The 13,087-nt window shown below is 43.9% G+C and overlaps 1 protein-coding gene across 3 annotated transcripts in view; it reads left to right on the top strand.

The window, feature by feature from the left end:
- Positions 1-13,087, top strand: part of AFF4 (ALF transcription elongation factor 4) — an 89,118-nt gene that overhangs the window by 16,967 nt on the left and 59,064 nt on the right. The window contains exons 2-3 of one of the 3 annotated variants that reach the window (XM_059698371.1): positions 10,201-10,292; positions 10,707-10,833. In XM_059698371.1, coding sequence (XP_059554354.1) covers positions 10,711-10,833 — 123 coding nt within the window. In that variant the 5' untranslated portion in view covers positions 10,201-10,292; positions 10,707-10,710. Of the gene's footprint in view, positions 1-10,184; positions 10,293-10,706; positions 10,834-13,087 lie in introns of those variants that run through there. The other 2 variants (XM_059698373.1, XM_059698372.1) reach the window with 2 other exon arrangements.

Raw genomic sequence — 13,087 nt, 5'->3', positions numbered from 1 at the left:
TTAGGAATTCTGTTCATCTCGATTATTTAACTTGTTGGTGTACAAGTTTTTTTTTTAATTGTATTCTCTTATAACCAATTTTATTTCTGTAAGGTTGGTAATGTTGTTCCCAGTAATTTGAGTCTTCCTTGGTCATTGTAACTAAAGGTTTGTCAATTTTCTTGTCTTTTCTAAGAACCAATTTTTGGGTTTGTTTATTTTCTCTATTATTTTTCTACTAGAGGTCCTGATCCCTCAGCCTGGCCTGCGCCCTCTCACAATCTGGGACCCCTCGGGGGATGTCGGAGAACCAGTTTCCACCAATCCCCGCAGGCCAGGCTGAGGGATCCCACTGATGCACAGATTTGTGCACCAGGGCTCTAGTATGCATATCAGATCTTTGGTTAATCTCTTCCCGCCCTCCCCCTCCTCCCTTCCCTCTGAGATTCATCAGTCTGTTCCATGTTTCCATGTCTGTGCATTGAGTGTCTGTCCCCTGGTGGTCATTGCACATTATGGGCACTGGCCACTTGGCCGGTCGCTTAGGTTTTTATATAGATTCTCTTTTATTTATTTCTATTTATTTTACTTATTTCTATTCTAATCTTTATTATTTCAAATCTTTCCCCTTGTTTAATATCAGTGTTTATACTAGAAGTTATACTAGAGGCCTGGTGCATGCATTCGTGTACCAGTGGGGTCCCTTGGCCTGGCCTGCGGGATCGGGCTAAAACTGCTCTCTGACATCCCCCGAGGGATCCCGGGTTGCGAGAGGGCACAGGCTAGGCTGAGGGACCCCACCGGTGCCTGATTGGGACTGAGGAGGGATGCAGGGGGTTGGCCAGCTGGGGAGGGACCATGGGAGGGCTCAAGGGCATGTCTGGCCCATTTCACTCAGTTCCGATCTGCTGGACCCCAGCAGCAAGCTAATCTACCGGTAGAAGCGTCTGCTCCCTGGTGGTCAGTGCACGTCATAGCGGCTGGTCGACTATTTGCTCCCTGGTGGTCAGTGCACATCATAGCTAGCGGTTGAGTGGCCTTAGCATATCATTAGCATATTACACTTTGGTTGAATGGCCGACTGGATACTTAGCATACTAGGGTTTTATTAATAGGAAGTTTTTCTTTACTGCTTTAATTGATCTGATAAGGTTTAGTATAGGGTTTTGTTTTTATTATTTGATAGGACTTCCTAATTTCCCTTGTGATTTTTTCTTTGACCAGTTGGTTATTTAGGAGTGTATAGTTTAATTTCCACATATTTGTGAATTTCCCAATTTTTCTTCTTTTCTAATTTTATCCCATTGTGATCTGAGAACATATTTTTTATGATTTCAATCCTTTTAAACTTATTTAGACTTGTTTTAGGGCCTAACAAATAATTTTTCCTGGAGAATGTTACACGTGCACTTGAGAAGAATGTATATTCCGCTGTTGATGAGTGGAGTGTTCTATACTTAACTGTTAGGTTTAGTTTATTATAGTGTTGTTCAAATTCATTGTATGAGATCCTGATAGACTCTAATATTTGTTCCAGCCGTATCTTTTATCTTTTGAATAGCACCATATTATTTAAACTAGAGACCCGGTGCACAAAATCCGTGCACAGGTGCAGTCCCTAGGCCTGGCTGCCAATCAAAGCACGAGTGTCTGGCGTGGAAGGGCAGGTCCCAGCTGACCTCTGGGCCCCCAGACCCCGCGCACCTCCCTCTGCCTGAGTCATGGCGCCAGAGTCCACACCTGGAGATGCGGTGAGCACGGCCAGATGTTATGGGCCAGGGCGCAGTGTGGGCCTCTGGGCCACCCAGCAGCGCTGCATGGAAGCCGGGTGGGCAGTGCACTCTAGACTGGCTCCTACGCAAACCCACGGGGAGCCCAACCGGCGCCTGCTGTCCTGGCAGCTGCGGCCCGGCTCACCTGGAAGAGGCCATACCGGTGCGGGGCGGGCTCCTCACGGGCGCCTGGCACCTGAGCTTGGGAGCTTCCCCACTGCGCGAGCTCTGGTGTGCCAAGGAGAGTAGCAGGGGGAGTGAGAGCGAGCTCTGCGGACACCCCACCTTTCCACCACACTTATGTCTCTGTCATCCGTGTCCCCAGGTAGCCGGCGAGAGGTCGCAGCCCCCTGCCTGGGCGCTGCAGGAGGTTGGTCGCCACCACCCACCCCCAGGTCCCCATCCCAGCCCAGGGCCCAACCCCAATTAGGCAAATCAGGGCCTGCTGGCTGATGGTCACCATCTGCGGGGCAATTGGTTGGGGCTGGGCCCCCACCCGGCTCCCTCCCGGCCACCTGTTGCCACCGCTGGTTGCCATTTGTGGGGCCATCGATGGGGCGATCGGGCCCCCGCTCGCATCTGCCTTGGCCTGGCACCGCCCGCTCACCCACTTCACCATCCCGCCACAGTCCTGCTGTCATCAGGGCCCATCAGGGCTGGCAGTGCCTCCACTGTCGTCGCTGTCAGCTCTGCATTACCGACACCCGCCATGTTCTGCGCCGTCCCCGGTGGTCAGTGCACATCATAGCATTGGTCAAACTCCCGGTCGAGGGGACAGTTTTCATCTAAGGCTTTTATTGTATAAGAGGACGATGTGAGACCTCAATTTTCTTTTCCCCCCAGTTGTTTCTGATAGGGAAACAGGTGGTTTAAGCAGAAAGTGGGGAGTATTACAGTTATTTAAGGGTGTGAAGCCCATCAGGAAGGTCAGGATGTAGAGGAAGAGTTAACAAATGATAGTAATCAAGGATCCTTTTCAGGTTGATAATATTCCGTTGAAAAAAACAGCTTGATTGAGATATAATTTGCAGCCCATAAAGTGCACTTGTTTTAAGTGTATAATTCAATGATTTTTATCAGTTTATAGAGTAATGCAACTTAACACAACACTTTTATTTTTTTATTTTTTTAAATATATTTTATTGATTTTTTACAGAGAGGAAGGGATAGAGATAGAGAGTCAGAAACATCGATGAGAGAGAAACATCGATCAGCCGCCTCCTGCACATCCCCCACTGGGGATGTGCCTGCAACCCAGGTACATGCCCTTGACCGGAATCGAACCTGGGACCCCTCAGTCCGCAGGCCGACGCTCTATCCACTGAGCCAAACCGGTTTCGGCTAACACCACACTTTTAATTGTAGAACATTTTCATCACCCCAAAATGATTTGTGTCATTTGCAGTCATTTTGTTTTACACTTTAATCTTGTATACAGACACTCCTCGGGTTATGTTGGACTCGATGTACATCGTTTTGTGGTTACGTCGCCATCTCCCATCCTATCTAATAAAAGAGAAACATGGTAATTGGCGTACGACCGCTACCCTTCCCATTGGCTAATCAGGGCGATATGCAAATTAACTGCCAGCCAAGATGGCAGCCGGCAGCCAGGCAGCTTAAACTGAACATGAGGCTTGCTTGCTTCAGTGACGGAGGACTCCAACGTTCCCCACCTGCCGCTGCAGGCCTCTGAGCTGGCAGTTTGAAACATAGTTACAAAAATAGAAGCTAAACAAAACCCCAGAAACCAGCTTTCAGCTAGCTGGGATCTCAGACCTGGAGTTGATACAGAGTTTTGATTATAGAACCTAAACAAACCAGATACCTGCTTTCAGGAGCGGAGGCCTAAGAGCTGGAGCCTCAGAGCTAAAGCTGGCTCAGAATAAAAAAAGAAAAAAGAAAAAAAGGAGCAGTTGGGAGCTTCAGTCCCAGCCTGAAAACAGCCCTCAGCCCCTCACCCAGACTGGCCAGGCACCCCAGTGGGGACCCCCACCCTGAAGGGTGTGTGACCAGCTGCAAACAGCCATCATCCCCTCATCCAGGCTGGCCAGGCACCCCAGTGGGGATCCCCACCCTGATCCTGGACACCCTTCAGGGCAAACCTGCCAGCCCCCGCCCATGCACCAGGCCTCTATTCTGTATAGTAAAAGGGTAATATGCTTCCCAGCACCGTGATCAGCGGAGCCGCGAGGTCTCCCGGCACCGGGATCAGCATGACGGGGCAGCGCCCAAACCCCCTGATCGCCCTGTGGCTTTGTGTGTGACAGGGGGCGGGGCCACAACCTCCCTATCGGCCCTGCTCTGTTCGTGACAGGGGAAGGCGCCCAACCCCCTGATCGGCCCTGCTCTGTGCCTGATAGGGGGGAGCTCCCCAACCTCCTGATCTCCCTGCGGCTCTATGTGTGACAGGGTGCGGCGCCCCAACCCCCCCACCCCACAGGCCCTGCTCTGTGTGTGACGGGGTAGAGCCATAACCTCCCCATTGGCCCTGCCCTGAGTGTGACAGTGGTGGCGCCCCAACCCCCTGATCGGCCCTGCTCTGTGGATGATAGAGGGCGGCGCCCCAACCCCCCCATCCCACGGGCCCTGCTCTGTGTGTGATGGGGTAGAGCCATAACCTCCCCATTGGCCCTGCCCTGAGTGTGACAGTGGCGGCGCCCCAACCCCCTGATGGGCCCTGCTCTGTGCGTGACAGGGGAGAGCTCCCCAACCCCCTGATTGACCCTGCTCTGTGCATGACAGGGGGGAGCTCCCCAACCCCCTGATCGGCCCTGCTCTGTGCGTGACAGGGGGCAGCGCCCCAACCCTGATTGGCCCTGCTCTGTGCGTGACAGGGTGTGGCGCCGCAACCTCCCCATCGACCCTGCCTTGAGTGTGACGGGGCGGTGCCCCAACCCCCCAATTGGCCCTACCCTGAGTGTGACTGAGGGTGGCATCGCAACCTCCCAATCCGCCCTGCTCTGTGCATGACAGCAGGCAGCACCCCAATTCCCCAATTGGCCCTACTCTGAGCCCGACCAGGGGCTGCACCTAGGGATTAGGCCTGCCCTCTGCCACCTGGGAGCAGGCCTAAGCCAGCAGGGCATTATCTCCCGAGGGGTCCCAGACTGCAAGAGGTCACAGGCCGGGCTGCGGGACCCCCCCTTCCCCCCCCGAGTGCACAAATTTTTGTGCACCGGGCCTCTAGTCTATATAAAAGGCTAATATGCTAAGTGTCTAACCGTCCGGGTAATGACGTCATGTAGCAACGCCCAGCTTCCTTTCCCTAGTGACGACTAGCCTCCTTGCAGTTTCTTCAGCCCAGGAACACAACTTGCTTTATAGCCAGGTGGAAACATTTCACACTTTGTGCTTGTGTGACTTTTTTCTTCCCCACCTCAGGGAAGTTTTTTGATATTGTTTCTTCAAATAGGTTTTCTAACCCTTGTTCCTCTTTCTGTTGTTCTGGCACCCCTATTATTCGTATATTGTTTCGTTTCATGTTGTCCCATAGCTCCCTTAGGCTCTTCTCCTGTTTTTTAATTTTTTTCTCCAATTGCAGTTCAGTTTGGGTGTGTTTTGCTTCCTTGTCTTCTAATTCGCTAATTTGTTCCTCCGCTTCTCCTAGTCTACTGTTGAAACTTTCAATGGTATTTTTTATTGCAGCTATATCACTCTTCATTTCTTCTTGGTTCTTACATAATTTATTGATTTTTTTCATTCATTTCTTTTTGATTCTTACGTAAGTTGTTGATTTTTTCATCCGTTTCTTCTTGATTCTTGCATAAGTTCTTGATTTTTCCATCCGGTTTATGCATTCTAAGGCCCTTAATCTGAATTCTTTTTCTGTCATGTTGCATGCCTCTGTTTCACTTAACTGCTTTTCTGGCGAGTCCTCCTTTTCTTTCCTTTGAGGGTTTCTTTGTCTACCCATGTTTGATCTCACCGACATATCTAGATGTTGAGTCATTCAGGGCTGCTCCTTGGGTGGCAGTGGCTCCTCGGGCTGTGGTTGCTCACCGGGCAGTTGTGGTAGCAGCTGCTCCTCAGTTGGCAGCAGCTCCTCTGGTGGGTGCTGTTCACAGCTGTGGTGGCTTCTCTGGCTGGTGGGGGGAGGCTTCACATACAGCTGCTGTTCCTCAGACAGAGGGTGTGCTGATCACGAGGCTGCTGTTCCTTGGATGGGGGCGGGCTACACACACAGCTGCTACTCCTTGAACTGGGGCGGACTGCTCACGTGGCTGCTGTTCCTTGAATGGGGGGCTGGCTGCACGCTGATGTTGTTCCTCTGATGTGGTGGGCTGCTTGAGGGGACTTGGACAGGTTGATTGCAAGTCTGCTGCTCTTCGGACTGGGGTGGGCTGCTTGCATGGCTGCTGCTCTTTGGACAGGAGTGAGCTGCACGCGTGGCTGCTCCTCCTCGGACGGGGACAGGCCACTCACCCGGCTGCTGCTCGTCGGACAGGTGCAGGCTGTGTATGGCTCTGCTCCTCGGACCGGTGAGTGCTATGCAGGGCTGCCGCTCCTCGGACGTGGGCGGTCTGCTCGTATGGCTGCTGCTCGTATGGCTGCTGCTCCTCGGACTGGGGTGGGCTGCTGCTGCTCCTCGAATGGGGACCGGCTGCTCGCAGAACTGCTGCTCCTCGGATGGGGGGCAGGCTGCTCACACAGCTGCTGTTCCTCGGATTGGGCAGGTTGCTCGTGCGGCTGCTGCTGCTTAGACGAGGGCAAGATGCTTGCGCAGCTGCTGCTCCTCGGACTAGTGCAGGGTGCAGGCTGTGCGCAGCTGCTGCTCCTCGGATGGGGGCGGGCTGCGCAGGGCTGCTGCTCCTCAGACGTAGGTAGACTGCTCGTGTGACTGCTGCTTCTCAGACAGGTCGGACTGCTTACGTGGTTGTTGCTCCTCGGACAGGGAAGCTGGCCGTTCACACAGCTGCTGCTCCTTGGACAGGGGCAGGCCACATGAGGCTGCTGCTCTTAGGCCTGAGACAGGCTGCTCACGGGTCTGATGCTCCTTGGACAAGAGCGTGCTGCTCACGTGTCTGGTTTCCAGGGGAATTCTGCCCTTCCCAGCTGCAAACTGTCTCACCAGCTGAGTATACTTCACCAATTCGGATGGGTGTTATTAGTTTCAGCTGCTCATTCTATTTGCTCCGGGACAAGCCTTGGGATGCATCTGCCTATTCCACCGCCATCTTGAGTTCGAACATTTCACACTTTAACCAAATGTCTATGAAGCATTTTCCCGTGCTTCATCTCATTTGATCCTCACAGAAGTCCTGGAGTAGATAGATAGGAGACTCAGTGGAATCCTATTTTCTTTTCATTAGCCAGAAAATGGAGATTTAGAAAGCTTAGAAACTTGACCCAACTGAAAAGAAGTAAGAAATGGTGGACCTTGAAAATGACTTCAGGTTTTCTCACTGTGCAGTATATAGTCAAACTGCTGCAGTTAAATATTTTACCCTTTGTTCTCCCTGCATGATTTACAATAATAACCTGCTTCTTGTTGATATTTACTGCTGTGTTGCTGACAATTACCTGAAAGAGAAGTTGGGGTGCTTCACTGGGTTGGAAAAAGTTTGGCTACATCAGAAAGCAGGTCTAATTAAGCAAGTTTATTCTCTATCTATAAAAGGCTAAGTTGACTCACGCATGCACAATACATATAAAGCTCTTGCTGGTGCCAGTTGCACACGTGTATTTCGATCTGTCGTTGATCGTGAATTTGGTTGACACTTCAATTATAGAAAAAGGGCGAATAGTGATATTAAAATATTTCTTCTAGTTAGTTTCCTTTCAATGTGCACGAATTCGTGCACTGGGCCACTAGTGTTATATAACCCCAAATAAAGGTCAGTTATCCTTAATTGTCCCATTTTCTAAATTGGAACCTCGACTATTTATAATTCAATTGAAGTTTAGAACTTACATTACTTTGTTATGATATTTAAGAAGTTAATTAAGAGAGAATTGCCTGTGTTGGTTTTTGATTACTAGATGTTTTATGTTTGAGAATTTTTACTAGCAAGGTTGTCACTCTCCATGTAGCTTATCAAATAGTCCTTGCTTATAACTAAACCACCTGAATTACCTTTGACTTGAGGAGGTCCAGATCGAAATCTCGAACACAGAGGTGGTAGATCCACATTAGGAATAGCATACCCTTTATCAGGGGCATCTGTTTGTAGTGCTGCAAATACTGAAAATTTCTGTAGTATTTTCCAGCTTCACTGAAACAGAACCATCTGCAGTACTAACTGAACTCATGTTGACAGTTGTGGTTCTCAATTCGCCTAGTTCTCTTCCATCAGGATGAGAATTCTCTTTTAAAAATCTGATGTAATACTCCAGAGGTTCCACAGTTCTGAACCCAGCAATCTTCCCACCTGCGTGCCTGTGCCTGACAAGTTTTCTTTTCAAAATTCTTTTATCTGGAAGTCCCATAGGTTTCGTTGTGATATAGCAATTTGCTAATTAAAAAACAACAACAATCCTATTTTAGTACAATAGTTGGCATGTATCCTGAGGGATATGCGATAAAATAGTTTTTGTACTGCAAAGATATATTTTAAATTAACTCATTTAAATTTTATGTTACTTTTAGGAGAGCTCAGATTACTGGAATGATTGCTTTAGGAAAACTTTATTTTATCTTAGGCAGAGATATTGATGTGAAAATACAGGAGAGAAAAAATGGAGGCTATAAATTAGATGCGAAAATAAGTCAAATCAGAAAAAAATAGAAAAGAAGAACTACAACTGGGATATTAGTTCTTTTAAATAATCAGTTAATTTAGTTCTGAGCTTATTTTAAAAAAATATGTATTTTTATTGATTTCAGAGAGTTAAGGGAGAGGGAGAGAGAGATAGAAACATCAATGATGAGAGAATCATTGATTGATTGCCTCCTGCATGCCCCACACTGGGGATTGAACCATAACCTCCTGGTTCATAGGTCAGTGTTCAGCCACTGAGCCACACCGGCTGGGCAGTTCTGAGCTTCTTGGCATTTTGTTAAAAGAGGAAATATTCAGTTGGATGACTTTCATTGTTTAAGAAAAGAAAACAAATATTTTTGTAACTATAGGAGGGATTTTATTTAGGAAATCGTACCTATTTTTGCCATAAATGTACAAGTATTTCTTGCATGATTATTTCAGTGCTGTTGAATACATAAAATTAAATCATAGTTTAAAGAAAGCATTTCTGTTCTCTGATCTTTCAGGAATTGAATTTATAAAATGTAAGGAAATCATTAGTTAACATGCCCCTTAAATTCTCAGATACAAATAACTTTGTATGTTCCAGCACCATAGGTTAAGAGGTCTACAACTATTTCAAACTTGATTGTTAGTGATATACAATTATTAGTTGTTTCAAGTGAGCTGAAGGATAATATATGGTCATTGGTTTTATCCTCTGAATACTGAAGTGTAAATGTTGCATGGTATTTATAAACTTTTTGTGGTTCTGTATGGTGCTAAATACTAGGGAGACCGAACAAAGCACACACTATTTCCATACCTCAAAAAACTTATATTCTTTTCTAAGTTTATTAGAAAATTGTACAAATAAGAAACAACTTAAATATACATTTGGAACACTTAGAATACTTTTTAAAATATTAAATGTAAGGTACTAATTATGCAGATCAGAAAGGTTTATCTTTGAATATTGTATTGTTCTAACCAAGTCCTCAAGAGTATGTCCATTCTAATTTTACAATTAAATTTCCCCCAATCTTTATGGACTTTAATTTTCCGATTAGGTTTGATTTATAAATCATAAGTCTAAAAATCCTGCACATAGTATAACTTGATTTTTACCTTTGGCTTCCAACAGGACTTTTTTTTTTTTTCTTTTTCTTAATCAAAACCAGGATAGCCCTAGCTGATTTGACTCAGTGCATAGCACGTCAGTCGGTGGAGTGAAGGGTCCTGGGTTCGATACCAGTCAGTGCTGCACATGCCTGGGTTTCGGGCTTGATCCCCAGTAGGGGACATGCAGGAGGCAGCCAGTCAAGTGATTCTCTCTCATCATTGATGTTTCTTTCTCTCTCTCCCTCTCCCTTCCTCTCTGAAATCAATAAAAATTAAAAAATAAGTAAAACTAGGACAGGTGGTTTAATCTAACTCCAGGGAAGAGTGTTGCAGAGTCTCTGGTAATTCCTTGTCCCAGGGTTTGAAAAAGTCATTATCTATTTAACCAAAATCCCTGCTGCTATAAATAAACCACTTTCCTTAGTCTATTCTTAGTGAAAAGACACCGTACTGTCATGATTATAGAAATGACACCCTTGTTTTTCCCTTCATCATAAAAGTCTTTTTCTTTTCCAACACAATTTCAACTACTGTTACTAACCCAAGTTAATTTTAGATTCTATTGCTGAAAGCCTCAGTTTTGCCATTTATTGAGGTGTTAATTGAAATATTAATGTATTTAGAGCAGAAATGTCGTTTTTTAGGGAATCTAGAGCAACAGCAAAGCTGAGGTCAAACTGCCATAAGGATGGACACCAAGGAAGCTGTGTTTGGGACAAAAAGAAATCAAGATAAGGTAGATGTAAAGTAGAGACAAGCACTGGACCTTGGGGAGAGAGGGTGGTAGGTGGGAGTGGGTTGTATGCCTCTAATGACAGAATAGTTAAGAGTTCTGAAGAGGAAGCCATGGAAGGCTTATAGGAAACATTAAGGATTTGGGTTTAAGTATTACCTTCCCTCTGAATGTGTAAGTTTTAGCTGACTTTTAGCTAGCAGAATACGTTAAAAGTTGATAAGGTTAAGTGTTTCAGTGGGGTGGTATTAATTGATAAAATCATTGCCAAAACCCAGCTTCAGCACTAATGCCTATTATTATTTGGAAGGTGAAAGGGAATCTACGTTTGAAGCATTAAACTGACAAAATCAGTAGAGAAGTTTTAATTTTTCCTTTTCCTTTTTGTGATATAAAGATTGTGTTTTTTCCTCATAGCAACATGAACCGTGAAGACCGGAATGTGCTGCGTATGAAAGAACGGGAAAGGCGGAATCAGGAAATTCAGCAGGGTGAAGACGCCTTCCCACCTAGCTCTCCTCTCTTTGCTGAGCCATACAAAGTTGTAAGTTGTCCTTCTCTGAATGTTTTTCCCCCAATACTATGACATTTTAAAAAATTTATTATTATTTTTTAATCAGAGAGGAAGGGAGAGGGAGAGAGAGAGAAAAACATCAATGATGAGAGAATCATTGATTGGCTGCCTCCTGCATGCTCCCCACTGAGGATCAAGCCCGCAACCTGGGCATGTGCCCTTGACGGGAATTGAACCTGGGATCTTTCAGTCTGCAGGCTGATGCTCTATTCACTGAGCCAAACCGGCTAGGGTGATACTATGACATTTTTGTTTTTAAAATGTTTAAGCTTGAATTTTTGTATTAGGTAAGAGTTACCATGTATACCATTTCCTCTGAGTGGAATGTATTTTGTTGGGGTACTTTTATTGGAGTATAACATGCATACAGAAAAGTATACAAATTGTGTTACAGCTAAAAGAATTTTCATAGCATGAACAACCTAATAATAATCACTATCTAGATCAATAAATGGAGTATTATGAGGGCCCTAAAGTCATTGTCATTGCCCATCTCCCCCCCAATTGCTATCCTATAATTTTGAAAATGTGATCTGGATTAGCTCAAATATTCATGTCTGTATTCCTGGCTCTACTACTAACTTTGGGCAGGTGTTTCACCTTTTTAAGCCTTAAATTAAGTTAAAATTTTGTGAATCAATCTTCATTGTCTGCTGTTTCCTAGGTTCTTTGGGTATAACATCAATCAAAATGAGTATATTTCATAGATTCTTTGTTTCTGCCTATTCCGTTACTTGGTTAACTAAGTTTCAGTGACTTACTAGTATGTTTGAATAAATGTGTTTTCAGTATCAATCTGTTTCTTTTGCTATTGTCACATACTAAATTCTCTGATTCTTTCTAATGTATTAATGCTTAATTAACAATATCAGATTTAGAGTAAAGCACATTGTCAGAGTTGTTCAATAAATGGAACCAATTGCTATTTTTATAACTACCATTGTGCTTGATTTGGGATGACATAAAACACTGAATGGTACCACTTCTGATGACTCTAATGTAGCTGTAGTGGCCACTAATATTTGATTTGGCTTTGGGTTTCATTTGAACTATTTTTACATTTTAATTACATATTTTATATAATAGCTATAATACAATGTATAGGAGCAGAAATGACCATTATTGTCATAGTATGAGATTGAGAAGTGTGCTAGACTTTTTTCTGATGAAATATAAATGTAACAGCAAAAAATAAAAATAAACAAATAAATAAATAAATAAATGTAACAGCATATCCTGGATTTACCCTTAGAACATTTAATGTTTATGGAAATTATATGAGATCTATAAAAGCCATGCATTCAGAGCTTTTAAGGATTTTCTAATAAAGGCAGTTACACTGACATGATTTATATGAGTTAACACAAAACCTGAGATTTGAATTAGTAATGAAAATCATACTACCATTTATTTTGTAATTACGCTATAATGAATTGGATTTTCTAATCTTGATATTGTCTATAAGTTGCTGTATATTTAACTCTCTTGTTTAGCAGGGATCATACTGATTTTCAAAGATTTGAAGTCCTTATTGATTCATGCCAACCACAAAATAAAATAGTAGTGATGTAATTGGTAGACTTTCTTTCTTCCATGTGTATGAATGTGAAAGAGTCCTAAAGCTTGGATATATCTTGGACTTTCTTATTATCCAAGAATAATTCTTGAAGTTTAAAGTATGTACTATTGACTTCAAATAGTGGAGCATTTATTGGTCAGAATTAGTAGTTAGGATTTAAAACTTACTTATTTATTCATTTAAATTAAATTTATTGGGGAGAATTTAAAACTTTTACCAATGGATTTTCTATGCTTAATTTGTTGCTGGTACTTTTCTTTTCTTTCTTTTTTTTTACTTTTCTTAATTTGATGAGTCAGAGTAACAGAGGAATTAAAATTTAAAAAACAGTAGTTGGGTATAACTTGTTTCACTAAATTTTTGAATTATTAGGAATATAATGTTTTTCTAGACTGCCAGTGTATGACTAATCTGATGACCTGGAATTTAATTACATAAAGGCAGATTACTTTTCCTGTTCTTGAAAAAATTTTCAGTACTGTGTCAGTATATTTATTGGTGAAACTTGTATTTTTCCCCTCCTTGAACCTATTATATATACTCCTCAGTGTCCTATAGAATATATTAGTGTTTTAGCATGAATGTTTTTCACTTTCAGTGCATTGTTTTCACTTAAAAGTTATATATTTGGAGTTTGCTTTGAGT

This window comes from Myotis daubentonii, chromosome 5 (assembly GCF_963259705.1).
Source record: "Myotis daubentonii chromosome 5, mMyoDau2.1, whole genome shotgun sequence".
Lineage (NCBI taxonomy): Eukaryota > Metazoa > Chordata > Mammalia > Chiroptera > Vespertilionidae > Myotis > Myotis daubentonii.
Note: the sequence above shows the minus strand (reverse complement) of the source record. Positions and strands in the feature narration are given on the sequence as shown.